This window comes from Ursus arctos, unplaced genomic scaffold, assembly GCF_023065955.2.
Source record: "Ursus arctos isolate Adak ecotype North America unplaced genomic scaffold, UrsArc2.0 scaffold_2, whole genome shotgun sequence".
In the NCBI taxonomy this organism is placed as follows: domain Eukaryota; kingdom Metazoa; phylum Chordata; class Mammalia; order Carnivora; family Ursidae; genus Ursus; species Ursus arctos.
The window spans coordinates 84,310,334-84,335,444 of record NW_026622874.1 but is presented as its reverse complement, the minus strand read 5'-3'; the positions used below and the strand labels follow the sequence as shown (position 1 = coordinate 84,335,444).

The window sequence follows — 25,111 nt, the reverse complement described above, 5'->3', positions numbered from 1 at the left end:
CAAGCCCAGCACGCATCCGGGGGTGCGGGAGCCGCGTGGCTGTTGTGAGCTGTACTTGGGAATAATGCATGACCCGACGTAGAAAACGTCTAGACCGCCTCCCGCAGGCGGTCAGCGACTCGAGGCCATGTGGCCACGTGAACGTGGAGGTCAGAATAACGGCCCGAGCAGCTGAGAGAGGTTACGGTGGACTTAGGAGTCCCACGGCCACTTAGGGAACAGAGTTGTAAGGATTTAAGGACGAGGCAAAAATCAAAACCACTTTTTAATTTTTTAAATCAAACACTTTATTTCCACATAACAAGCGCAAAAAACTCCCAAACACTTTAACAATACAATTAACGCAGTTATGAATTCAATTATATACTACTCAAAGCCCCAAAAGGTCAATCAGCTTAACGTTCCAAACATTTCCAAACGTGGTTTTTCAAAGCTACCTTTGGTTTTTGGAAAAACCAGTATGGAAGTCAATATACATTGAATGCATTGAACAACATTTGCTTATAGGAAGGTGTCCAACATGAGCTCACACCTGGCAAGCCGGAGCAGGATTTGAAGTCATACACTGGGATACACACACAGGTTTTGCCCCAGAACTCCCGTGGTCAGGAGGGAGGGCCGTGAAGGGGAAGGAAAAGGCCAGTCCAGGTTGTGGCATTTCTCATTTTGTAACAGAGGTATGAGAGTTTAACACTAGAACACTGGCAAGTCATTAAGCTTCATGTTCCAAATGGTCTCTTGCTGAGGCTTGAGATGGGCACAAATGGTGGGGCAGATGAAGTCACAGGCGAGCTTTGAGCAACAAGATCCCAAAGACGCTCAGAGCGGGCAGGAAGGAGCAAGCTACAGTTTCCCATTGTTCTCACATTATTTCAGGGTGAAATTGTGGAGAAGTTCGGATAGAATGTTCAAATATTTGCTTAGATTTGTACTCGGTTGCTCTATGAGGACCCTCATATACAGCAACGTTGAAACGTTCATTGTAAAAAAGAGCGTACAAAGAAATTCACAAAAAAGAGACAATTAATGTTGAGCAGCCAAAAAGTCATGGTTTATTATATCGGGAGGGATTTCATAATTCAAACACAACCAAACTGTACATTTTACAATCACATTCTATTTGTAAACAGTTAAAAGCCACTGACTTCTTCTGCATCTTAGGACACAAACAGTTAGATCAAGGCAATGAAATGATGGCAAATTCGGCGCTGTTAAAATGTTTACCCTTGTTTGGCCCGTCTTCTTTGACTAAGCAAGCATTATAATACCATTTGTGGGCAAAAAAAGGGGGCGAGGAGAAAGTAAGTTTAAAAATGGTGTAACTCGTTAGTTTCCAACAACATTTAAAATTTTCTTTATACAACGAACAATTCTGTAAGCCCAATACCTTGGCTACAGTATGCATAGTTACTGATTTCGGCTTTAAGGTACACAGTTCAACGTTAACACAGTCACAGGAGAGCAGAAACAGAGAGAGCCACTTGATGGGGTTACAAAAAATTATCACCTATTGATTATTAGCAAACCATCATCACTCACTATTAAAAAGACAGCATCTGAAAGCAGAATGTCAACTCCAGCTTTAAGCGTTTTTTTTTGTTGTTTTTTTCTTTTTCTTTTTTTTTTTTTTTGGCAGAGAAAATTCTTTAACAGAGCAATACGTAGTATCAGTGCTAAAAGTTGGGGTTTTGTTTTTTCCTATAAGAAACTACAAGGAGATTTTTTTTTTATTTTTTTATTTTTAAAATTTTTTTTTTTTCCTAACTGGGGAACTGGTTTTCCTGAGAACCATGCTCTTGGATTTAGGACAGGAATAGAAAACAAAAGAACATGGCCAAATGCTGCTCCTTTTTCCCAGAGATAGAAAGCATCTTGTAAATCATCCTCCATTGTTTTTTTTTTTTTTTTGTCTTTTAAATTTTTTTTAAATGATGGAAGAGTAAACATTTTTTTTTCTCAAAAAACAAACAAAAAAATCTGTAAACAAGAAGGTTCACCGTGGGAACCTTCAAAACAAAATGGAAAGCCTATTCAAAGTGCAGGGCCCGTCCTGGGTGGCAGGGGGGCTGCAAGTCACAGCTGTGGCCACAGTTTTTCAAACTGCAGAGCGAAATTCTTTAGTTTTAGAACATGAAAACACTGGTGCAATACTTTCATTTATAGTCCTAAGTCAGCATCAGAACTCGGTCTTTTAAACTCCACGACACCACAGTAAGGTAGGCAAACATCAAGGCATAGTAGAGAGCGCACACCTTTAAGAACATCCTTGAGTAAACATTTACACTGGAACAGCTGCCCCCCCATATTGCCGATTAGACGAGAGAACATCATTCAGTGCAAAGTTAAAAGCTCATACATTATCAGCCCAAAAAAATGGTTTTGCAAAAAAAGGAAGAAAAAAAAAAGAGAGAGAAAAAAAAAAGGAAAACAAGGGGAGAGGGATGGGGAGGGAAACAGGGAAGGGAAGGGGGGAAGGGGTGGGGAGGAAAAAAAAAAGAACCCAAAGGCTAAACATGATGAATATACACAAGTGAGCTCATTCTATACGGTTTAGCATGTATGGCGCTATTTGGGAGTGTAAATAGATAGATACCTTTTCACATTATAATATTGGCCTGCATGATTCAAGTATTCAAACTGATATGTTTCAGGGAAAACAAAGTGGAAAATGTGCAGAGAAGAGCTGTTCCCACAGGTGGCCCCTGGCTGCAGGCGGCGAGCCCAACTTAGTGCTCCTTTCTTTCGCTTCTTGAGGTCACAGTTCGTGAGTCTACATCTACACGTTACATGGACTCTCCACCCCCACCCAGGTGGTCAACAGAAAGAAAAGCATTAATGGGGGATGGGCTGCTAATTCCCCGGGGGTCGCTGCTGCTGGGAGGACCCCACAGGCTTGTGGAATAATGTGGGGTCCCCCAGAGTGAAGTGCCGTGAAGGTCTCCACAGTTAGTTCCCGACAGCCCAGCACCATTCCAGTGATTGAGATCGGTCCGGCTGGAGAACGAGTGGGAACAGTCGAGGGAGCCCAGCCGGCTCTGGCTGGACCCGAGAGACTGCCAGCCGGGAGAAGGGGTCAGAGACTGACTTTGTGCAAAGAAACGGCTGATCTCCTCTTCACTGGCAAACTCAGCAAGAATAGTAGTGTTCCCCAATACACACCTGGAGGGAAGAGACACAGGGGACGCGGTGAAGACTCAGGGTGTCTCAAGGGTCTGACTGGAGGTGATGGGAGCACTCAGCCTCAGCTCAAAAGCCGAGGGGGACGGGGCCGAGGGGCGTGGCGGTGACACGCCTGGCCCAGGGTTCTCCAGGACCCAGAGCAAAACCTACCCCACATGTGTGGTTGTCACATGTGGTGTCTAGGTTCTAGATTTTCTACGGCCATTTTGAGGAGCGATGCTTCCTCTTAGGAGTACTGACCTTGGAACCCAAGACAGAGCGAGGTTGCCGCCTTACGAAGCAGCCCTCTTACGGCAGGACCCCACACGCTGGCCTGGAGATGACACAGTGTCATCGGCTGTGCTTCCACACACAAGGGACCCCCGAACTCTTCCAATCACAAGGGCATTATCCAGGTGTCTCGCACCCGAGGGCCAACTTACATGTGCAGAGACTTTTGTGCCTTCACTACCTCTTCTTTTGAACTGTAACGGACCAAAGCATTTCCATGTGGGAGGTTCAGGTGGAATGTTATCAGTGGGCCATGCTGCATGCACAGAGTACGCAGAGTTGAGCCATCGATCTAGGAGACAGAGCGTGGGGAGCCGCCGATTAGACAAGCCGTCACGAGGACCATCCGGCGAGGGCGTCCCAGGCTGGGACTCTGCTCCTCTCTTTCCTGCCCGAGGTTCTTCACTGCTGTGCCGGGGCCCAGTGCCCCCCTCCCCACCTCCACTGGTCCCAGAGCCGTACCTCTGTGGCCTCTAGACTCCTGGACACTCCCCAGATCCCCACTTCCTTAGTTAGCCATGCCCCTGTTGTGGCTTCATGTCTTCTCTCTTCCCTGCCCTGAGGACAGGACTCATCAAGGCACTGCTCCCTGGGAGAGGAGGGGGTGGGCTCTTAACATCCAGCCTCCAGAGGAGGGGTGGTCCGGGGCCTAAGGAGATGTTCTCATCTACAAGGGCAGACCAGGGTTTCTCAACTGCAGTACAAGGACCACCTGCATGAAAGTGCAGACCCCGATCCTCGCCCGGACCTACTTAGTCAGCGTCTCTGCAGCGAGACCAAGGAAGCTATTTTGGTCAGCTCCGTGCACAGTTTATAGTGTGAACAAGCTGGGTCAGACCACAGCCTGCCTGAGGCATCCAGAGATCATCCTGTTCCTTCCTCGGCCCGGCCTTGACGTCTACTCGGTAGCACTAGGTAGGCCTGGGTAGAAACTCCTCTCAAACAAGACTGGAACCCTCTGTTCCCGTGCTCCCTGGCGCGTGCCTATTGGCCAGGATGCCTGACATTCTTACCTGAGGTGTAAGGTTCTTTAGAACAAGCCAATTTGTTATTCTCCCTGAGCTGCTCTCACCCCAGCTGGAACCTAAGGACAAAGCAGGGCAAGTCAGTTTTCCACAACTGTGGCCCGAATGACACTTAGGACAAACACATCCTAGTCAAGTGACAGTCGCGCAGGAGGCACGCAGGGGCCCCTGGCGTCCCCCCTGCCCTCCCACCCGCCTGCACGTCTACGTGGGGTAATTTCCCCCGCGGCTCCGAGTGCCACTCGCACCAGCTCTGACCAGGCATGACTTCCTGGGGCAATTGGCTCTGCCTCTGGGGAGAGTGAGCTCAGACAGCCCCCAGCTCATCAGACAGCAGGCTAGGGAGCCACAAAAGGGCATATCCTTTTTCCATCTTTTCATTTATAAAGCTAAAACTATCTCAAAATGGTAGCTCTGGGGAAAGGCCTCCATTTGCTATTATCTAAGGTACGGTCTGTTGACTGCGTGCGTGTCTCACAGGGTGTGAAGCTCTAAGGGGACTGAAAAGCTTGCAATCAGTGTCCATCAACAGACAAATATGGAAAGGAAAACGTGGCACAGATACACGATGGAGTATTACTCAGCCACAAAAAAACGATGAGATCTTGCCTCATGTGACAACACGGATGGACCTAGAAGGTATTATGCTAACTGAAATATGTCAGACAGAGAAAGCAAATACCGTACGATTTCACTTGTATGAATTAAAAAAAATAAAACAAACGAACGAACAAAGCCAGATCAGACCTATAAATACAGAGAACAGACTGATGGTTGCTGGGGCAAGGGTAGGGGGTGAGGAGTTGACAAAATGGGAAGGGGAGAGGGAGGTACAGGCTTCCAGTTCTAGAATGGGTAAGACACAGGGAGGAAAGGGTTCAGCGTCGGGAATACAGTCGATGGTACTGGAATAATGTGTGGGGACAGATGGTAGCTACACTTGTGGCGAGCACAGCGTCATGGAGAGACCTGCTCAATCGCTGTGTCACACTTCTGAAACTACCGTAATGCTGTGTGTCCACTGGACTTCAACCGGAAAGAGCAACCTGCCATCGCCCAGACACTTCCGTGTCTGTCTGGCTCCCGAGGAGCTCCGACACTGGCCCTCCTGCTCAGCTCCAGGGGCCCGCGCTCCCGGCGGCGCGACTTCATGAGCCAGTCATTCCTAGGAGTACCCGAGGACCCTCACCGCACGTCAGCACGCCTGAGCACTACGGCTCTGTGACATGGCTCTGTGACACGGCTCTGCCCCTCATCTCTCCTGCACTGGCTCACCCCACCCCCAAGTCTCCAGCAACTCCAACAAGGAGCGCTTGTGCCTGCCCGGGCTGCTCGCCTTAGCATACGTGTCCTCTCTGCTTTGCTGGGCTGCCCTTACTCGGTCCCACCAACCTCCTGAGCACCGCATTCTCTCCTGCCGCTGCGCACTACTGCCGGCCTCTTGGCTGGCACCCAGAAGTGCCTGGGGCCCGACAGAGCCACTCACACAGGACACCGACTACATTCATGAGCATTTAGTAGCCTGGATCCCTCCATGGAATTAAAACTCCACACCCTCTCCCTTAAAACTTTCCCCCAAAGGAAACTGCCGAGCTTTCTTTTAGCCAATCACCTGTCTAAAGATCAGACATCGCTATCAAGTTTTACTATTTTCAGCCTAGAGATGAGAAAGTCAGCTACAGCTCTGGGACTAAGGAGACCGAAGACCAAGACCGTATTTACTGGTAGAACTGGTAGACGGCTAGTTCAATCTGTGTGTGTGTCAGGGCGGGGACACAACCCCAGTCTGAATCCAGGGCCAGTCACGTGCAGGAGGAGCAGGGAGGGAGGGGACATGGGGGCGGTTTTCCTGGGACTGCCGGCCCCGCACGGTTAACTACCAGTACCTCCTTCCGCTCTCACACGTCCCGGCTGAAACAAGACTCGGTAGGATCGCCTGAAGTATATAGGCCAAGCTTCCACCCAAACAGAACCCCTTCTTCAAAGCCGAGCCGGGCTGCTCCCACCTTCCGCAGCCTCTCCCCACGGCACGGTGCTACTCTGCGCGCCTGCCACGAGCAGGAAGTGAGCAGACGTTCCCAGACGGGCTCTGGGGAACTTCCGGAAGAGACATGACGTCCATTCCATTAACCTGACTACTGACTCTGTGTGGCTTTGGTCACTCACATGTTCTTAAGTAAACCAGGAACAATTTCAAGTAAAATTTAAGACTCACAAAGACCTAGAAATTGCAGAAGATGGCAATGTGCTGGGAGACGCGTGTCTAAGTTTGAATCCTACTTTGTAGTGGGTAACGCATAGGCCTGTGAGACAATTGTGCGTACTTGTTCCTGTTCAGCAAAGAAACCCCAAGAAGCCATCCCGAGCACTGTGCTTGTCTTACCTGGGGTGTACCTGGCGTCAGAATTTCCCCATCCTCCACCTACACGAAGGGGAGAGTTATCCCACGTAGACAAGGGTGGCTTCTGACCAGTCAGTCCCGGAGGTGGGCGGGACGGAGCAGTGATGTTTTTAGGTGGTAAAGGGACCTTCCACAGCTCATGAGCCAGAGAGGTGTTTGTAACTGAACCAGGAGACCATGTCAATTTGGAATCACTATTTCTGGCTACTCACAGGAAAAAAACACAGCAGAGAACGGGGGAAGAAATAATGTTTTTAGAAAAGAGAAAATTTAAATGACAGCACCCATTCTCCCACAAAAAGCAAATCAACCAAAAAGAAGGCTCTATTAAAAATCCCCAACTCAAACTGCTAAAACCCCCCACAAAAGCCAAAAGGAAATTGCTCCCTTGACTCAAAACACTCAAACCATTTGTCTGTTATTAAAAATTTCAAGACGTAACGAAATTCTTAGCCCAGTGTACAAAACCATACTGCAATCGACATCAAAACAAAACACACTGCTTTCAATTGCTCTCGAACAGCAATTGGGACTCGCACTGCTATGACCGTAACTCAGTCACCTGAGATCATCACACAGGTCATTAAATAGGTTTTAGAACTCTCTGCTTTACACACAGGAAAAAGGACCACGAAAGAAGCCCCAACGCAGGGAGTCCTCACAGCAGCGTTCACCGGGAACCTCTCTGTGCCGAGCGCCAGAATGGTGGGCACTTGGTGCTTACTAGCTCTAGTCCTGACACACATCCTGCCAAGGTCAGAGAGGTTAAGCAACTTGCCTATGGGTTCTGTGCATAGCCAGGCCTGCCTTAAAAAAAAAAAAAGAAAGAAAGAAGAAGGAAGAAGGAGGAGGAGGAGGAGGAAGGGAGGGAGGGAGGGAGGGAGGGAGGGAGGAAGGAAGGAAGGAAGGAAGGAAGGAAGGAAGGAAGGAAGGAAGGAAGGGGAAGGAAGGAAGGAAGGGAGGAAGGGAGGGAGGAGGAGGAAGGGAGGGAGGGAGGGAGGGAGGAGGAGGAGGAAGGAAGGGAGGGAGGGAGGGAGGGAGGGAGGAGGAGGAGGAAGGAAGGGAGGGAGGGAGGGAGGAGGAGGAAGGAAGGGAGGGAGGGAGGAGGAGGGGGAGGAAGGGAGGGAGGGAGGGAGGGAGGGAGGGAGGGAGGAAGGAAGGAAGGAAGGAAGGAAGGAAGGAAGGAAAGAAGGAAGGAGAAGAAGAAGAAGGAAGAAGAAGAAAGCTCACTTCCTGACATGTGCTGCCTCATGGCAATGGGGGTGTGCAGGGATCAGGCACACAGTTAACTTGTTTAAAATAATCCTAAAAAACCATGAGGGGGCAGAAGTGGATGCAAAATTTTGTAACTTTTGTCACTATGTTTCTACTTGATTCATGAAGTATATGTCCTTTAAGTCAGCGAGACTCAAAGTGTGGTCGGAAGACTGGTCACCACACAGGTTCCCACTGGTCTCTGACAGAACAAGTACAGAAACTCAGAGCGAGCGTTTGTAAGCAGACAGCAATCGGACATGGCCACGGCTCCCACGAACGTGATTGCTTTTCTGGCAATTCCAAGGTCAGGTTTGCTATACTTTACAGAAGTATCAGTCTGCAAAGGATTGGAAATTACAAAAATAAAAGCTGCTTCATTTGAGAACTGCTTCAAATGAAGTTGCATTTAATGCGCTGGCTCTCAGACAAGAGAGAGTGGCTCAGCAAAAGGGGATTGCTTTAGAAAAGACTGCTGGGTCTAGTCAATTTTAAAAACGGACAAATGGTGTTACAAGTATTTTCCCAGGCTCAGAAATATATTCTCCTACCTCCCTGAGAAGACTTCAGATAAAGAGAAGAGGGTTCCATACAAGAGTGCCAGCCCCGGTGCTGACAACCCCGTCCCTCTGACGGCCTCGGCCGGCCCAGGACGTGGCTCACCTGAAGTGCTTTGTGCTGTACTGCTGAGGGGAACGTTGTAGTTGGAGGCACGAATGGATGACCAGGCACTAGTTGAAGGCAGCGTGGTGTTCAAGGATGAGGATGACCCTATGTGGGGGGAAGAGCCCAATTAGTCATTCCCAGAGCAAGAGCCATGGCACTTGATGAGTAAGCAGAAGCTTCCAGTGAAGCTGCAACGTAACAGTGAGCCACGAGAAAGGAAACGGATGCTGGGGTCGGGGGGACGGTGCCCATGACTGCACCTCCCTTCCTGCCTTCACAACAGCGCACCCAGAAGGCCTGTTCACTGCTCTGACCGTGGCTCAGGGAGGTAGCTGCCCTCCTCTGCCTGACACCCCGAGACCACACTGGCTCCGGGTCCCAGTCAGGGCTCCAGGAGGCAGCCTACCTCCTCCTGCCCCCAACCCCTGACTGAACTCCAGCAACTTCTCACCACAATCCCTCCCCCCGGGGGAACCTGGCACCAGCACCAGCAGGCTCTCGCCCTCCATCACGCCCCACAGCAGCCTCCCAAAGCCAGGCTTTTCCCCCTTTTTTCGAACCCCCCTCGACCACTCGCCCTGCTGCAGGCTGGACTGTCATCTGGATCTGTAATAGCTCCGGCCTGGCTTCCAACTCCGTCTCATCTGCTCCCCACTGTCAGACCACCTGCCTTCAGTGGCAAGACTTCCACTCAAAACCCCCAATGGTTCATGTCTTCTAACATCAAATCTAAACTCCTCTCCTGACAATCTTCCACAAACAAGAAGCCCGTTTCTGCAAGCCGCCGGATTCTTCCATTAGCCACATACAAGGCTGTGAGGCTCTACCCTTGGCTCTGTCCCCGCTGTCCTGCTGGGAAAGCAGCGGGCACTTTAACTCCTTCTACATAGCTGTCTGTTAAACTCAGCCACTTTAGAATGAGGAGGACTCTTTCCTTGCCGCTGTGATACACCCAACCACCTGTTAACAAAATCACATATTTAACGTAAAATGCTAACTGTTCAGAGGAATAGGAGGAGGTAGGTTTCGAATGGAAACAAAGTATTTTCCTTCCTCCCTTCCCTTCCTTCAGGTGCACGCAGAGAATACTTTAAATGACTGGAGTGAGGGAAAACTATATGGTAGGTGGTAGGATGACTATATTTGATAACCTATTAAAAGTGCTTCTGAACTGGAGGGACCCCTCAAGGGGTCCTAATTTTTCACTTTTGGAGAGACAAAGAACGGTAAATTGCTTCTCCACACAAAAGTCCTTTAACAACAAGAGTGTATAAATGAATGATTAATGTAACATCTTTTATATGAAACACCCATTTCTTAATAATCACAACTTGTGATATCTGTGTGATCTGAAACTTGTTATAAAGTATGTAACAACATTTCAGTTGCTACTACAATTCCTAGAAAGCAAATATTTGTTGGTCCTTTGGGATAATTAAGTGACTACATGTGTTTACCGTAACAAGTGATAACAAATCCTCATCATCTTTAAAGTGGCAAAGAATCACCTATGGGAAAACTGAGAACTCACTTTTTATTTTCATGACTCCCTTGAATGCCAGGTGCTGTGATGGGCTGAAAGTTTCACATCCTCTGTGAGCCACTCTTTTTTTTTTTTTTTTTTAAGATTTTATTTATTTATTTAAGAGAGAGTCAGAGTGAGCACGAGCAGGGGGGAGGAGCAGAGGGAGAGGGAGAAGCCGAGTCCCCACTGAGCAGGGAGCCCTATGCGGGACTCCATCCCAGGACCCTGGGATCATGACCAAGCTGAAGGCAGACGCTTAACTGACTGAGCCCCCCGGCACCCCCTCTGTGAACCACTCTCAAGCCGCGTCATCCAACATCATTTGGAGATTCAGACTGTATCCGGCTACGTACCACTGTTCCTGTCCCTGAGGTGGTCAACTTCCCGCACAGTATTAATTGAAAGATTGTTTATGACACTGCCAGGAGTGACGTAAGGGTCAGTTTCAGGGTCAATGTTTGGATAACCTTTCCATGGTTCACCAGGGCGAAATTCTGTAAACAAAAACTTAAAATTAGTTCAGGCTTAATCGTCACTTAAAGATCCATTATTAAATATCCAAAACTTGTATTCCTAAGCCTATGCAATTCTCAAACATTTTCCAGTTAATACTAGCACTCTAAGAGGCTGATTCAGTACTATGGTTACTGTAACATAAGCTGCTATTTATGAATAACTTGTGCATTTTTGCAAATGAAATCATTTCTCAGGGTTTATATATTTTTAAACAGTTACATTTAACTTTTTAAATTTTTTTATTTTAAAAAGATTTTATTTATTTATTTGACAGAGAGAGTGAGGATGAGCAGAGGGAGAAGCAAGGGGAGAGGGAGAAGCAGACTCCCCGCAGAGCAGGGAGCCCAACTCAGCACTCGATCCCAGGACCCCAGAATCATGACCTGAGCCAAAGGCACATGCTCAACTGACTGAGCCACCCAGGAGCCCTCATTTTTTCTTTTAAGATTTTGTTTTTGGGGCACCTGAGTGGCTCAGTTGGTTGGGTGTCTGCCTTGGGCTCAGGTCATGATCTCTGGATCCTGGGCTCAAACCCCATGTTGGGCTTCCTACTTGGCAGGGAGTCTGTTTCTCTCCCTCTTAAAAATCTTAAAAAAAAAAAAAAAAAGAAAAAGATTTTATTTTTAAGTAATATGTACACCCAACGTGAGGCTCGAACTCACAACCCCGAGATCAAGAGTCGCGTGACCTATAGGCTGAGCCAGCCAGGCGCCCCTAAACCGTTGACATTTTAGGTGCTGTAGCAAATCACAAGCCGTAGCAACGCGAACAGAAAAGAAGGCCGTGAGTCCATTTCTGGTAATGCCTCACTGCAGATGAAACGCTGTCAAGTTAGTCCCCTGGCGCAGATGAAGAGGAACCCCGCACAAAGGTTTTATGTTACTCCTCACGCGGGCCTTCACTGCCTGCAGCATAAAGGCACTGCTAACAGGCCAGATTCTGCCTGAGACCCGACGGTCTGCTCTCCATGCGTCCCACATGCATCTTCCCACCGCCATCCGCCCCCACTGGCCTACATCACTAGAGCACCCAGGGGTAAGGATACCGTAAGGGAAGCAGAGCCTCATGAGAGAAATGGTCAGCACTTTACCTGGTGGCCAGTTAACACTGCTAGAGCCGTTAGGCGATTTGGCACGTGGCCAGCTGTCTCCTATTGAACCCGGAGGGCTGGCTGGAGAAGTACTGCTGTTCATAAAGTCATAGGGAACAAATGGAGACTCTTCCAGCCTGAAACCACTTGAAATAGCACCTAAAGAGAGAAAAATGATAGTGACTATGAGGCAAAATACACCAGTGAATTTATTTCTTGTGGTTTCTCAAACATCCCAAGATAACTCTGTATGAGATCTGTGGGTTCCAAGCTGTGTTCTGTAGACTGTGTGAAAAGTCAAGGAGGAAAGCCAGCTCTGAACTCTTCCAATCACTTTTAACTCTCTTATGTCCTGAGATCTGAACATTATCATAGTGAATTTTATTTCAAGGAGAATAAGGACCATAATCGTCAATAATTAACCAGAGTATGGGTACAAACTTACTTCCAAATCATTAAAACACTTGTATTTTGGCCTAAACTGAGAACAAGCACAGTGGACTCCTTGTCAGGGAGATGTGTGTTGTTGGTGAATGAGGAGCACCGGAGGCAAGAAACCCAGCTACAGTAAAGAGAGAATTGTGGAGAACATTTTAAGTGGCAGAGAGATGTATCCAAGAATCCAGGAAATTGCCATGACCCCTGTATGTGATGAAAACAAATAACCTTTTCGATCAGGATGTTTACAGCTCTACCCATACACACCCCCTTGTGATTATACCAGTATCGGTAAAGATACCTGTTATCGAAATGAGTGTGAAATCCCACAAAAGACAACTTACTCTCGCTTAGAAATGATCATTTGTTTTCTGGCGATTTATTCTCCACACTCATCTTTGAACACATCTATTTTTTTTTTTTTAAAGATTTTATTTATTTGACAGAGAGAGACAGCCAGCGAGAGAGGGAACACAAGCCGGGGGAGTGGGAGAGGAAGAGGCAGGCTCCCAGCAGAGCAGGGAGCCCAGTGCGGGGCTCGATCCCAGGACCCTGGGATCATGACCTGAGCCTAAGGCAGACACTTAACAACTGAGCCACCCAGGCGCCCCCATGTTCGAACACATCTTAAAATAACTAATGCTTGACACAGGCGGCAAACACATCCCTCTCTCGGTGGATGGGCTCTGGCTGCCTCACTAAGTGCCGGCCCTCCCCACAGCCCGGGGAGCACACAAAGAATGGAAAGGGGACCAGTAGTGGCAGGGAGGGCTGCAATGGCATGAAGAAAGGGTCCAGGGAGGAGATGCCGGGCAGTGGGCACAGCCTGCACAAAGACCCGAGGAGAAAAGGAGCTTGGCACGTGTGAGGAACCAAAAAGTCAGCGGGAGAGTGAATAACACAGAGTGGTGGAGCCTGACCTTGAGGCACAGGGATGACCCCATAGGTTTTGTTTTAAATGTCTGGAACTGGAAGGTCCAGAGGTGAGGAGGGCCTGCTCTGGCTGCCCCAGGCCCTGCCACCCCCAGACTGGCCTACGCCCTGCCTGTTCCCTGAAGGCATCAGATTTCGCAACACCCTCATGCAGGGCTTTGCAGGACACGGCAAGGGCTGTAAGAAGAGAGGTGAGACAACCTGATTCGTTTGAGATCACTGCTGCTGCATGTGGAGAATGGAGGCAGCAAGGTGCTAAGGATGTGCTGTGCATTTTGGAAGAATGGGCACTATTCACAGACGGACTGGATGTGGAGTTCGGAGAAAAGAAGAAATCAAGAACAGCTCGTACACCCAGACATGCAGCATGGGATGGGCGGATAAGCCAAATGTGGCATCATCCAACACGACTGTAAAAGAGAACAAGTGCTAATGCACGTTTCAACACAGATGAACCTTGAAAACATTATGCCCCCAAAAAGGCCAGTCACGCAGGACCAGGTAATACATGCTTCCGTTGACGTGAGCAGTCCAGCAAGGCAAAGCCACAGAAAACAGACTCGTGTTTACGCGTGGCTGGGAGGGAAGGGAAGTCTGGGAGGTGTGAGGAGCAACCCCTCAGGGGCTCATCAGGCACAGGGGAAACGTTTGACTCCCACGACTCGGAGGATACTAAAAGCCACTGAATGGTATATTTTATAAAGAGAATTGTATTGTATGTAAATTATCTCAATGAACGTGGGGGGGGGATCTCTCTCCAGCTTCTAACTTCAATAACCCGACAGGAGGCACACTTGCTGGCTAAGGAGGAGCGAGGGTGAAGAAGAAAACCAAACACCCACCCACTCGTGCCCGCTTTGAAGCAGGTGTGAGGAAAAGCCCTGGCCACAGACGCTAGGAGCTCCTGGAGAAATACAGCAGAGCCCGAACGTTGCTTTAGCCTCGTTTACTCCGTGACCAGTGTTCCCCTGGTAGCAGTCACAACACCCAAGCTTCCTTATCAGTGACTCAGGGGGCAGAGCTGGCTCGACGGGACCTCACGGCACCATCACTGGTGAGCACTAACCTATCCCTGATAACTAGGCCTAGTTATCCCACCAATTTCATCCCCTCTTCTCTGGCTTCCTTATCTAGTTACTTTTATCTGAGTAAACTGTGTATCTTGTTTGTAAAGTGAATTAAAACCACCTGTGAGCTCAGTGGTATGAACAAAGCAGCAGTTGCGTAACACAGTAAGCAGGCATCGATGCCACATTTTCAGTGATTAATTTTTCTACAAGGACCTGAGCTGATAAAAGGATTCCCCCTTTTCAGTACAAAAAATCCATTTCTACTTATTAAACCTTCATTTTATTAAAAAGGAAAATAGGCCTGACACAGAGGCAGCTGGAATCCAATCACACTCTACGAACCGCTGTGCGGGGGAAGGTGCGGAAAATGGAAGGTACGGCTGTCCAGGTGGCAGGTGTAGCGGGACGCAAGCAGGCTGGATTCTCACCGGAGACACACTGTTGTCTTAGAGGCAGGCGTGCGGGGAGCCAACAATGAAGGCAGCCGCAGTAAGGAAGCCCCCACCGTCGGGCCAGTGCTTCAGTGCGGCTGCATTCATCCTCACAACACCTCGGGGGTACCATGTCATATCCCCACTTAGCAGACACAGGTTAAGCTACTTGACGGAAGCGCATACGCAGCAGAGCCAGCTCTCAAATCCAGGGCCTGTGTTTACTGTGCGATTTTGTCACCTGAGTCAACGACCATTTCCACTTTTTTTTTTTTTTTAAGATTTTATCTATCAGAGAGAAAGAGTACAAGTGGGGGGTGGGGGATAGAGGGAGAAGCAGGCTCCTCCCTGAGCCGGGAGCCCAACTTGGGACTTGATCCCAGGACCCTGGGATCATGACCTGAGCCGAAGGCAGACACCTAACTGACTGAGCCACCCAGGCATCCCTAACATTCCCACTCTTGAGAAAAACTCTAAATGTGATATATGCCACCGAGTGGCAAATTCGACTTAGAATTCAGCTGTGTTTGATTTAGGGTCCAATGTTCTTTCTACCACATGACAATTTCACCTTCAATTTCTGATAATCATCAGTTCAATGTTCACAAACCAGCAAACTGACCTTTAAGCCACATTTAGTCAAATAAAGTTACAGGACAAAATCCAACAGAAAGGAACAAATGTCACAAAAATGTCCTTTTGGTATTAATCAGAGGAACAGATGTGATGTCGCTTAAGTTAGAAAGCAGAGAGGCTCTCCTGGCTCCCTTCCCATTATCTTAAATCACTAAGTCCTATCAATTCTGCTTCCTACAGTTGTTTGCTTTGTTTTTGTTTTGCTTTTTTGGCACAACTGCAAAGATTTCTGAATTATTTTGTTTTGGGTTCCTTGTATGCAGCAAAGAGTTGGATTTTGCTTTATGATTCAATGCAGATTTCTTTTATTTTAATAAATCAGTTTGGCCCTTTTATAGTTATCAATTTGACATATATATTTGGTCCCAGTTTCTCATTATTTTATATGATGCTTTCTATTTCTTTGCAGATTCTTTAAAAATTCTTTGAAAGTGTGTTATCTGTTTCAATCTTTTCTGAAAATGTGGAGGGCTTCAATTTCTGTTTTAGTGGGTGTCTTTATAACTTGTTTAATTTTGTCTTCAAAATATTTTTACTGAAATATAGCTGCCATAGAACATTATTAGTTTCAAGTGTACAACATAATGATTCAGTATTTGTATATACTGCAAAATGGAGGCACAGCTTTGATGGCAGAGCACTGCTACACTAGGTCAGGCTACAGTCGTCTCCTATTTGGCTAAGCTCTGAAGTTCCCCAGCTGATCTGCCCGTCTACCTCCACTCCCCAGGTTGCCACACTGCAGCCAGAGTAATCCCCAAACACACATCACGCCACTTCCCAGCTTAACACTCTCCAACAGTTAGTCCCCCAGGACAGAGGGCCTAACACTCAAACTGTTTAATCATTTATGAGGCCTTCACCCACCACCCCAGGGGTCCCCTCCCATCACCTCTGCTTGGTTAACTCCTGTTATTTTTTGTATCTCAGCTTAAGAGATCACAGACCTTCCGGAATTCACTCCCTACTGCCCTCAACCGTAAGGCTGAAATATTCTTCTGTATAGGCGCCCGGTCCCCAGAACACTGTGCTGCGTGCTGGCTGACAAGGGAAAAAGATTTTATAAATGGCCTTCTAGTCGCAGGATCTTAGGACCAAAAAGCATCATAAATAACTTAGTCCAACCCTTCTGTGACGCACAATTTACTGGTCAGATGTCCTTGCCTCCATTCCACCCACTTCCCTTAAGAAGTCTGGCTTTTCTTATTCTGGAGAGTGTAGAATAAAGGGTTAGCACAGTAGGCCTGGCATACGTATTGTAAAGCGCTTCAGGCCTGGCCCTCAACCACTTCTGGGCTCCTCCAAGTCCACAGAATATTCTGCAGGTAAGACTATCTGTGCAGACCCTGGGCCTCAGCCATGCCAGATAGTTGACGGCAACAGTGTGACTTCTGGTGAATGCTTGTTTTTGTTTGCCTGAGGCCTGGGTCATACTGTAGTTTTGTCTGACATCCGAGAGGTCTGCATGGGTCGGAGATTGAGTCACGCAGGTGCCCGATGCCTATGTGACTGACCCCCAGTAAAAACCCTGGACACTAAAGCTTGGGGGAGCTTCTCTGGTTGGCAATACTTTGTACGTGGTTTCACACATTGTTTCTGGAGAAATTAGGCCCGTTAAACTCCACTGGGAGAGGACAATAGGAAACTTCTCCTGGACTGTGCCCTACGTGCCTTTTTCCTCTGCTGGTTTTCATCTGATTCTTTTGCTGTAATAAACCATAACCATGAGTATTACAGCTTTTCTGAGTTCTGTCAATTCTTCCGGCAAACCACTGAACTTGAAAGTGGTCTTGGGGACCTCTGACACAGGTCTCCTGCATTTGCCCTTTCTTCTCTGCTCCACAATTAATTTATTGGCTCTCTAAGATAAAAGATAAAAATGGTGATAAAAAGAGAACCCACCTTAGACTGTGTTGCAAGTGGTCAGTGCCAGCCCAAGGCCTTCCCCACAGGCCTCTCCCCTCCCCAGGCTCAGCTTATGTCTGATGTGAGCCTGAATACTACTTATCACATCACCCCTCTTGACAAAGACCTCTACGCCGCTCTACTGCTAGAGGACAACAGCCCCTCTTTTCTACAACGGGGAAACACAAATGCCAACAAGGCCACTCGGGGTTTATAAAGAAGTGAAAGAGGCTGGCAACAGGCAAAATTCCATGGTCCTTCCCCAAAGAGATATGACTACAGGCAAATATTTCTCTGGTTAGGGACTACAGGAAAATCTCTCTCCACCAATGGAAGGGAGGGCACAGGTGTGAGGGCAGTGGGAAGAGAAATGAAACAAAACAAACCACACTCCCCAGTAAGTGCAAAGGTAAATGGCAAATGACGCCACCACTGAGCTGAGCAAGAAGACACCGCGGAATGGCAAGGAGCCGCAAGCACGTGGACAGCAGCTGCTCTGCTCTGGCTGCTTACTGCTTTGGAGCTCGGTGCTGCCAGACCTGCATATTTCCAAAGAGATGCCAGAAGTCTGAATCTGTACATGAAATTTCCTGCATGTTTACAGAGATATGGTTCAAAAAGATGACTTTCAAAAATAATGAGGGTCTAAAAAACATCAATTGTAGGCTGGCAGCTTTGGGAGCTCTCCTGAACGCAGCTGGATATGAATTTTATTTTTGTAAGGGAAACTGTGCCAAAATATAAGGGACAAGATGATTAACATTTCTCTCTCTCTCTCTCTTTTTCTAATATAAGGAAAAGGGAAAACAAAGCCAACAAATAAAAATAATGTGCCTGAGAAGAAGATTCTAAGTCTCTGCCAGGAGAGAGAGAAATGAAGAGGAACTACTGATCAAGAAGGAGCAGTTCTGGGAGGAAGCGAGAGTATGAGCAACTGGAGGGTTATCATTGTAAGCACTTTCTTTAAACAGATTCAAAAGTTTTTTTAAAAAGCCAACATTCCTTTTGTTTGAGAGAGACAGAGAGCGACCAAGCATGAGCCGGTAGAGGGGAGAGAATCCCAAGCAGGCTCCACGCCCAGCACAGAGCCTGAGGCAGGGCTTGATCTCACAGCCCCGAGACCATGACCTGAGCCAAAATCAAGAGTTGGACATTTAACTGACTGAGAAACCTAGGTGCCCCTAAAAAACCCAACATTCTAAGACTTGAAATTTAGAAGGCTCTTACATACAGATATCAAACTTTCTTTCTGGAGCTGAAGACCAAAACCACAACCAGGTCAAGGGGTATTTCTGAAGTCATTTTTACAAAGAAAAAAAAAAAAAAAATACAGCCACAAAGAAAGAATAGAAGCAACCAAACATTATACATCTTATCAAACAGTCTTGATTTTAAGAGGATAAAATAAAAGCCTGGGGATATCAAACAGTACCTATGAAATGAAGACTACTGGCCTTGGGTTAGTTAATACTAATCACACCACTTGCTAAAGTAAAGGAAATAAGAACATTCTGGGGGTGGGGGAGCAGGTAAATATTAAGTAATTAGTATTACTAATAGAAAAATAATTTTTAAATATTTTTAAAGACTTTATTTGACAGAGAGAGAGAGCGTACACATGCACACACACAAAGAGGGGGAGCGGCAGAAGCAGACTCCCCACTGAGCAGGGAGCCGGGACACAGGGCTTGATCCCAGGACCCCGAGATCCTGACCTGAGCCAAAGGCAGACGCTTAACCGATGGAGCCACCCAGACGCCCAAGAACGACTAAGTTTCAAGTGTCAATTAAGTAAATGAAGAATAGTAGGGGGAAAAAATAGAATGGTAGGGATCTAGACTCAAGTAAAGAAAAAGTATCAATCTCTTCCTCCTTATTCTGAAAAGAGGAACATTTCTAGAATACATTCATTGGATTGCAATGTATACAACAATAAAGATATTTATTAAGCTAATTACTAAAAAACAATTTACTGCCCACACTACAGATTTGTGCAAAAGAGAACTATGTACGCAATAAAATGCAGTGAAAAACTGACTGATAGTAAGTTTAAAAACGAAAACAAAGTGGGGATGGAATCCCAAGTATTATCTGACTTCAAAACCTATGCTGCCCAAGGACCCCTTGTATACGACACACACCATCCGCCAGGACGCCGAACCCCAGAGAACAGGTGAGGGAATGGTACACCTGCTACAGCAGTGCAAGGAAGGGAAGAGGTCATTATTACAAAGAAACTGAGGCTCGGATAAGCAAAGCAGACATGGAAATATCCCTTTTAACCTGAAGAGACAGCAAACCACACAGGAGAAGCGTTTTCTGGGCTCTCCACATCTGACCTCTCCAGACACTCCTTTCACCACTAGCGACTCCGGATGCTGTCCTTGTTCTTTTCTAGGCTCTGTCCCTCTGGGCAACCTCATCCATGTCCATGACCTCAACATTCTGATGAATACCACACCTTATTCTAGCTCAGATTTTTCTTCCGAGTGTTGGCCTCTATTCCTAATTTCTTACTGGGCTTTTCCACATTGTGCAATCTCCAAAATACCACACTCAACAAGCCTACGATCAATTCAGTATCTGTCCCAGCATGCCTGCTTTGAGTGCCACATTTCCACCACCATTACCTGTGCTCCCGCGCTCGCACGCTCCCGCCCAGCAAATGCTCACAGTGCCGCAGCGTGCGGAGCGACCACGCAAGCGCAGTGTAGTACATTACGGATGATCACGTGTTGGCCCAAGGAGTTAGGTCACTTACCCAGTCCCCTATCCTCACGTCTAAGGCTCTTTCTGGTGCACTCCCTCCATATCCCCTGCCTTCTGTCTCACACTGCTTTGAGTCTTCTGTGCCTCTGGAGAGTCACCACTTCCAAGTTTTAAATGATTTATGGCATAAAGTTGTCTGCGATTTGCTCCATACCTACTGTTGTAACTTTGCCTTCCTCCTCCTTCCTCTGTCCCTTCACCTCCGTGACAGGCCTGCACAACAGAACCCACCAGGCTGTCCTGTTTTTGAACTTTTCAAATGCTATAGACTCTTTGTTAATTCTTTCTCTACTCCTTTGTGTGGTAAAGCCGAAAAACTCGGCTCAGCAGTCTCTCTGTGAAGCCCTTCCACTCCCACCACACCCACAGTTCTCATTCCTGACTCAGTCTTCCAATGGCCTTCACATTATCATACTATTTGTACCATCATATGGATTCACGTTCATAGCACCTATCACAGCATACTAAAGCTGTTCACATGCTTATTTCTATGACCAAACGATAAGCTCCTTCAGGGTAAGGATTCTTCCTGGCTTACATACACTCAACTGTGTGCACACATGTTCACGTGTATCTACGTATTTCAGCACCATCCTTGGAAAGCAGAAGATACTCCATTAACATCTGCCAGATGAATTGATAATATTAAATAAGATGAAATGATGTTTCTTTAAAAAATTTAATTAACAGATGAGAAAACAATACTGAACCTATATGATTTACACATAGCAACAAAATGTATGAAGAAAATGTGCCGTTATACAAAAAACGGGCAGAAATCAAATTATGCTGGGAGTTTTTAATACCCTCCCTATCATACTAAATTGAGTAAACGTTAAGCAGAACATGAGAACAATAAGATCAATTGCAAAAACCTAAATGACCATCAAAGGAGGAATAATTTTTAAAACACAAATGTATACTCAACCTCTGCTTTGTACAATAGTGTAATAAAGGTTAATTTTGCCTTTTGATTTTAACTAAGATTTAATAACTAATAAAGCATTTTCCAATAACGAGGAAAGGTTCTAAGAGGATTTGGCTACAAAAAAACATTAAAATAAAATAAAGGCCTAGGGGCGCCTGGGTAGCTCAGTTGGGTAAGGATCTGACTCTTGATTTCAGGGTCATGAGATTGAGCCGGGCTCTGCACTGGGTGTGGAGCCTGCTTAAGATTCTCTCTCCTTCTGCCCCTCCCTACCGCCCCTCTAAAAACAAATGAATAAATAATAAATAAAATAAAACAAAGGCCTAAATTTAGTATTCTACAGTTTGTTTTTTTAAGTGCAACATGCAAGAATGTATTTCCTACCATGTTTGCTGGAGTTTTGATCCAAAGATGTGTTCACAGAAATGCTGTCCACTGTAGTCCACTTCCTTAGTCTTGACTGTGGCTCTTTAATACTGTTCATATCCATATTTACATTCAAGTTTGAGTTCAAGCCTAAAAACAAAACAATACTTCAATAGAAAAACCACTTTATAAAATATAGCACATTTTCCTTCTGATACCACAACTTCCATTTTCTAGAAAAGCACATGTAACTAATCTGTTTTCAATCCTGTGAATTTTCCTTAATAAATGTCACCTTGCCAATGTGGCACAGCCAAATAATTACAGACAAAGGCAAGGCAGGCAGAACAGACACTCTGGGCCCCTGGCCAAGGTTGTGCAGAAATAACCTCAAGAGCAGAGCCATGGCTACATTATCAGAGAGAGCAAACAAATAGAAATCCTACACAGCTATTCTAATATTCAATAACTCAGTGTTTTCAAACCATAAAACTGTTAAAACCATAATTGTGTCAACTGTGGAAAACTATTTCTCCATATAATTTTGATTATTTTAAAATTCCTTGATAAAAGAAAAGACAATTTTAAGGAAGCCAAATATTAAAAATTTATCTCCAATAAAACAGATCTTTATTTTTTAAAAAAGATTTATTTATGTATTACAGCAAGAGTGTGTGCACATGGGGGAGGATGGGGGCGGGGGGCAGGGGGAGGAGGAGAGAATCTCAACAGTCTCCATGCCTAGCGTGGAGCCTGACATGGGGCTCAATCTCACAGCCCTGAGATCATGACCTGAGCCAAAACCAAGAGTCAGACACTCAACCAGCTGAGCCACCCAGGGCACCCCTAAAATAGATCTCTTTAGCTATCCCCCAAGAGCACCATGCATGAAGAAATATTAATAATCACTTTCAGTTGTTATTTTTTGCTTGTAAACAACAATTTTCAACTGGTTGGCCAGATAAAAGACACTGCCATTTAAAAGTAAAACTGTATTGCACTAACAATTATACTTAAGGGTGAGACTCTCACACCTCAAGGCACAATTCCCTTGAACTTTGCTGATGACACACATCAGAGTCAGATACTCTCTTGGAACAAGGATGGAAATTTCCATCGTAGATATTCTGGTCAGAAAACTGACCATTAAGCCAGGGTTTCTTAAGTGTGATCCCAGGACCATCAATATCAGAATCCTCAGAGATGCTTGTTAAAAAAAGACTTCAGTGGGAACCAGAATCTCTGTTTAACACACAGCCAGGTGGTTCTTATTCTAAAGTTTTAAACAAATGGTTTTAAATACTTGGATTTCACGACAGTCCATGTGGTATCAGGTCAGTCAAACTTGGAGACTTTAACAACGTGAATTCTCTAATATCATCCCTATTTTGGGGGAGAGCAATTACATGTGCTGCTCTCTGGACTCCTCAGCTAGACCCAAGACCTGGCAAATTTTTCTGTGAACCTGTGAAGGTTCAGATAGTAACTATCTCAGGCTCTGTGGGCCACAAGGTCCCAGTGTCTCTATGCAACTCTGTTGGAGCAAAAAAGCTGCCACAGAATAATACATTAACAAAAGAGAATGGCTCTGTTCCAATAAAACTTTATTTACAAAACCGGGCAGCTGGACAAATCTGGCCAACAGGCTCTAGTTTGCCAATGCCTGATTTAGACAACCATACTGTGTTTGCATGGGTTCAGCAGACTTCCTAATCAAGAAGGAGCAGCACTTTTTTTTTTTTTAAAGATTTTATTTATTTCTTTTGAAAGAGAGAGAGTGTGCACGTGTGCGTGCAGGCATACCTACGTGCAGGGGGAGGAGCAGAGGAGGGTGGGTGAGAGAGAGGAAAGAATCTCAAGCAGATTCCATACTGAGTGCAGAGCCTGACATAGGGCTCAATCTCACCACCCTGAGATCATGACTTGAGCCAAAACCAAGAGTTGGACTGAACCACCCAGGAGCCCCTGGAATAGGAAATCCCATATTCAGAAACTTATCTCCTCACTGGCCCAATTTATATGTCTAGTATGCAAACAGCAAGAGTCACTTCCCTTCACTGGTAAGACCACGTCTCAACATACTTGGGTATTTTCACTACCCTACCTACTATTGTCTCCAGGATCAGAGGGTCACAACAAATGGCTTCTAAGGTATTCACCTGCCATGGTAACTGACAAGGGAACTGCTTCTGGAAACATAAAGAGATTGTTAACAATCCCAAGGACTCAAAATGCAACCTATGTCCTGGCTGAAGAGTCCACAACAATACCAGGGAAAGCCAAATCGTGTACAGTCCAGCCAGAGAAAAGCAACAGCAGGCCCCAGTCCCTGCCCACAGCCCAGAACACGCAACCTAACTAACCGTCTTGGACCCAGCTGGGCCAGCAACCAACCAAGCTGGTTTACAAGAAACCACTCTTAGTTAAGGGAAAAGACTGAAGGAGAAAGCAAAATGAAGAGGGTGTGAACAATCAAGGCTCAAAACAGAATCAAAGGCACAAGGAGAAAAGAGACCCAAAGAAGGAGAAAACATCAAGGCCTGAAATTTCCAGAGGGAATAAAAGCCTGGGGACAGAACGAAGAAAGGGAAGAGGGGGCAACAGCAGGGGCAACCAAGGCAATCCTCCTCTCGCCTCTATTTTCTACGCTCAGACCAGAGACCATCTCTAAGTATGTAGGCAAGAATCACAATTACAGGTACCCAAAGCACAGAAGTGACTGTTCCGAGCTGCTCCCGCAGAGCAGCGCGGCTCAGGGTGTCTCCCCCTTCTGCCCTACGAGGAAGCGACCTGGTGGCTTAAGAGCGACTTCACCTTTATTCTAACCTGCTGTAAAAGAGCGGGAAATTTTGGAAACAGTGTAATTTTCTTGCATGGAGAGAGGCCTTCCCCCAAGGTGAACCTACAAGAGGCAAGGCAGCTCTCGGGGAGGAAAGGGTCCCGGGGCCAGCATGGTTTTCCTGGGGGGACGGAACCGTGCCGCTCGGGGAGAAGACACAGTAAGCCCGTGGCCCCTGAGCATCAGCTGAATGCTCACGGCAGTGAGAAACCCACCTATCGGGAAGTTGCTGAAAGCGTTTATTGGTGATGGCCCTTTTTGCAGCTCGGGTGTAGTGTGGGGCATGACATTCTCGAGGAAAGATTTCATGGCTGGCTGATGGAGTGGCTGCTGCTGAGATGGTGGGGTCTGCTGCTTCACCAAAAGGCTGGGATCGAGTTGCCGGGACTGCTGCATCATTTGCTGCTGCACGCTAAGAGGTCGACCCTGGAAACAGCGAGATGATTGGGAAACATAGTGGACAGAAAGGCTTCCCAGATAGCCACATATTCCTCCTCACTGCCAAACTCAGCCCCCTCCTCCCCAGCAGGAAGGCGAACCATCACCGCATACCAGTTAATACGACTTCTGGGCAAACAAGAGACTTAGCAAACCACGGATTTCCATTTTAATAAAGGCATTTTGCATCTCGTTACCATTCTACTGCAATGAGTTTAGGTTAAGGGTGTCATCTACCTGCTGGTCTTGCTGCTGCCGGTTCCCAGAAGGCACGCTTCTCTGACTCTGGGCCCTTTGCTGCTGCGCTAACAATCGCTGGAGGGAAGAGGGTGAAAGGCCGTCAGTGTTGCTGCGTCACAGAGCTGCGAGTGGCCTCATCTGGCGTCACCTCCTCCTGGGACTCCCTGGCCTCAAGCCATTGTCCAATTCGG

General features: G+C 46.8%; 1 protein-coding gene across 4 annotated transcripts in view; it reads right to left on the bottom strand.

The window, feature by feature from the left end:
• Positions 1-262: 262 nt before the first annotated feature.
• TNRC6A (trinucleotide repeat containing adaptor 6A) overlaps positions 263-25,111 on the bottom strand; it is a 102,166-nt gene continuing 77,317 nt past the window's right edge. For all 4 annotated transcript variants that reach the window (XM_026515623.4, XM_048224796.2, XM_057315437.1 and 1 more), the window contains 10 exons: positions 24,918-24,995; positions 24,458-24,668; positions 21,422-21,553; positions 11,928-12,086; positions 10,675-10,815; positions 8,794-8,901; positions 6,859-7,080; positions 4,464-4,534; positions 3,603-3,742; positions 263-3,159 (listed from right to left, as the gene is read on the bottom strand). In XM_026515623.4, coding sequence (XP_026371408.2) covers positions 2,784-3,159; positions 3,603-3,742; positions 4,464-4,534; positions 6,859-7,080; positions 8,794-8,901; positions 10,675-10,815; positions 11,928-12,086; positions 21,422-21,553; positions 24,458-24,668; positions 24,918-24,995 — 1,638 coding nt within the window. In that variant the 3' untranslated portion in view covers positions 263-2,783. The remainder of the gene's footprint in view (positions 3,160-3,602; positions 3,743-4,463; positions 4,535-6,858; positions 7,081-8,793; positions 8,902-10,674; positions 10,816-11,927; positions 12,087-21,421; positions 21,554-24,457; positions 24,669-24,917; positions 24,996-25,111) is intronic.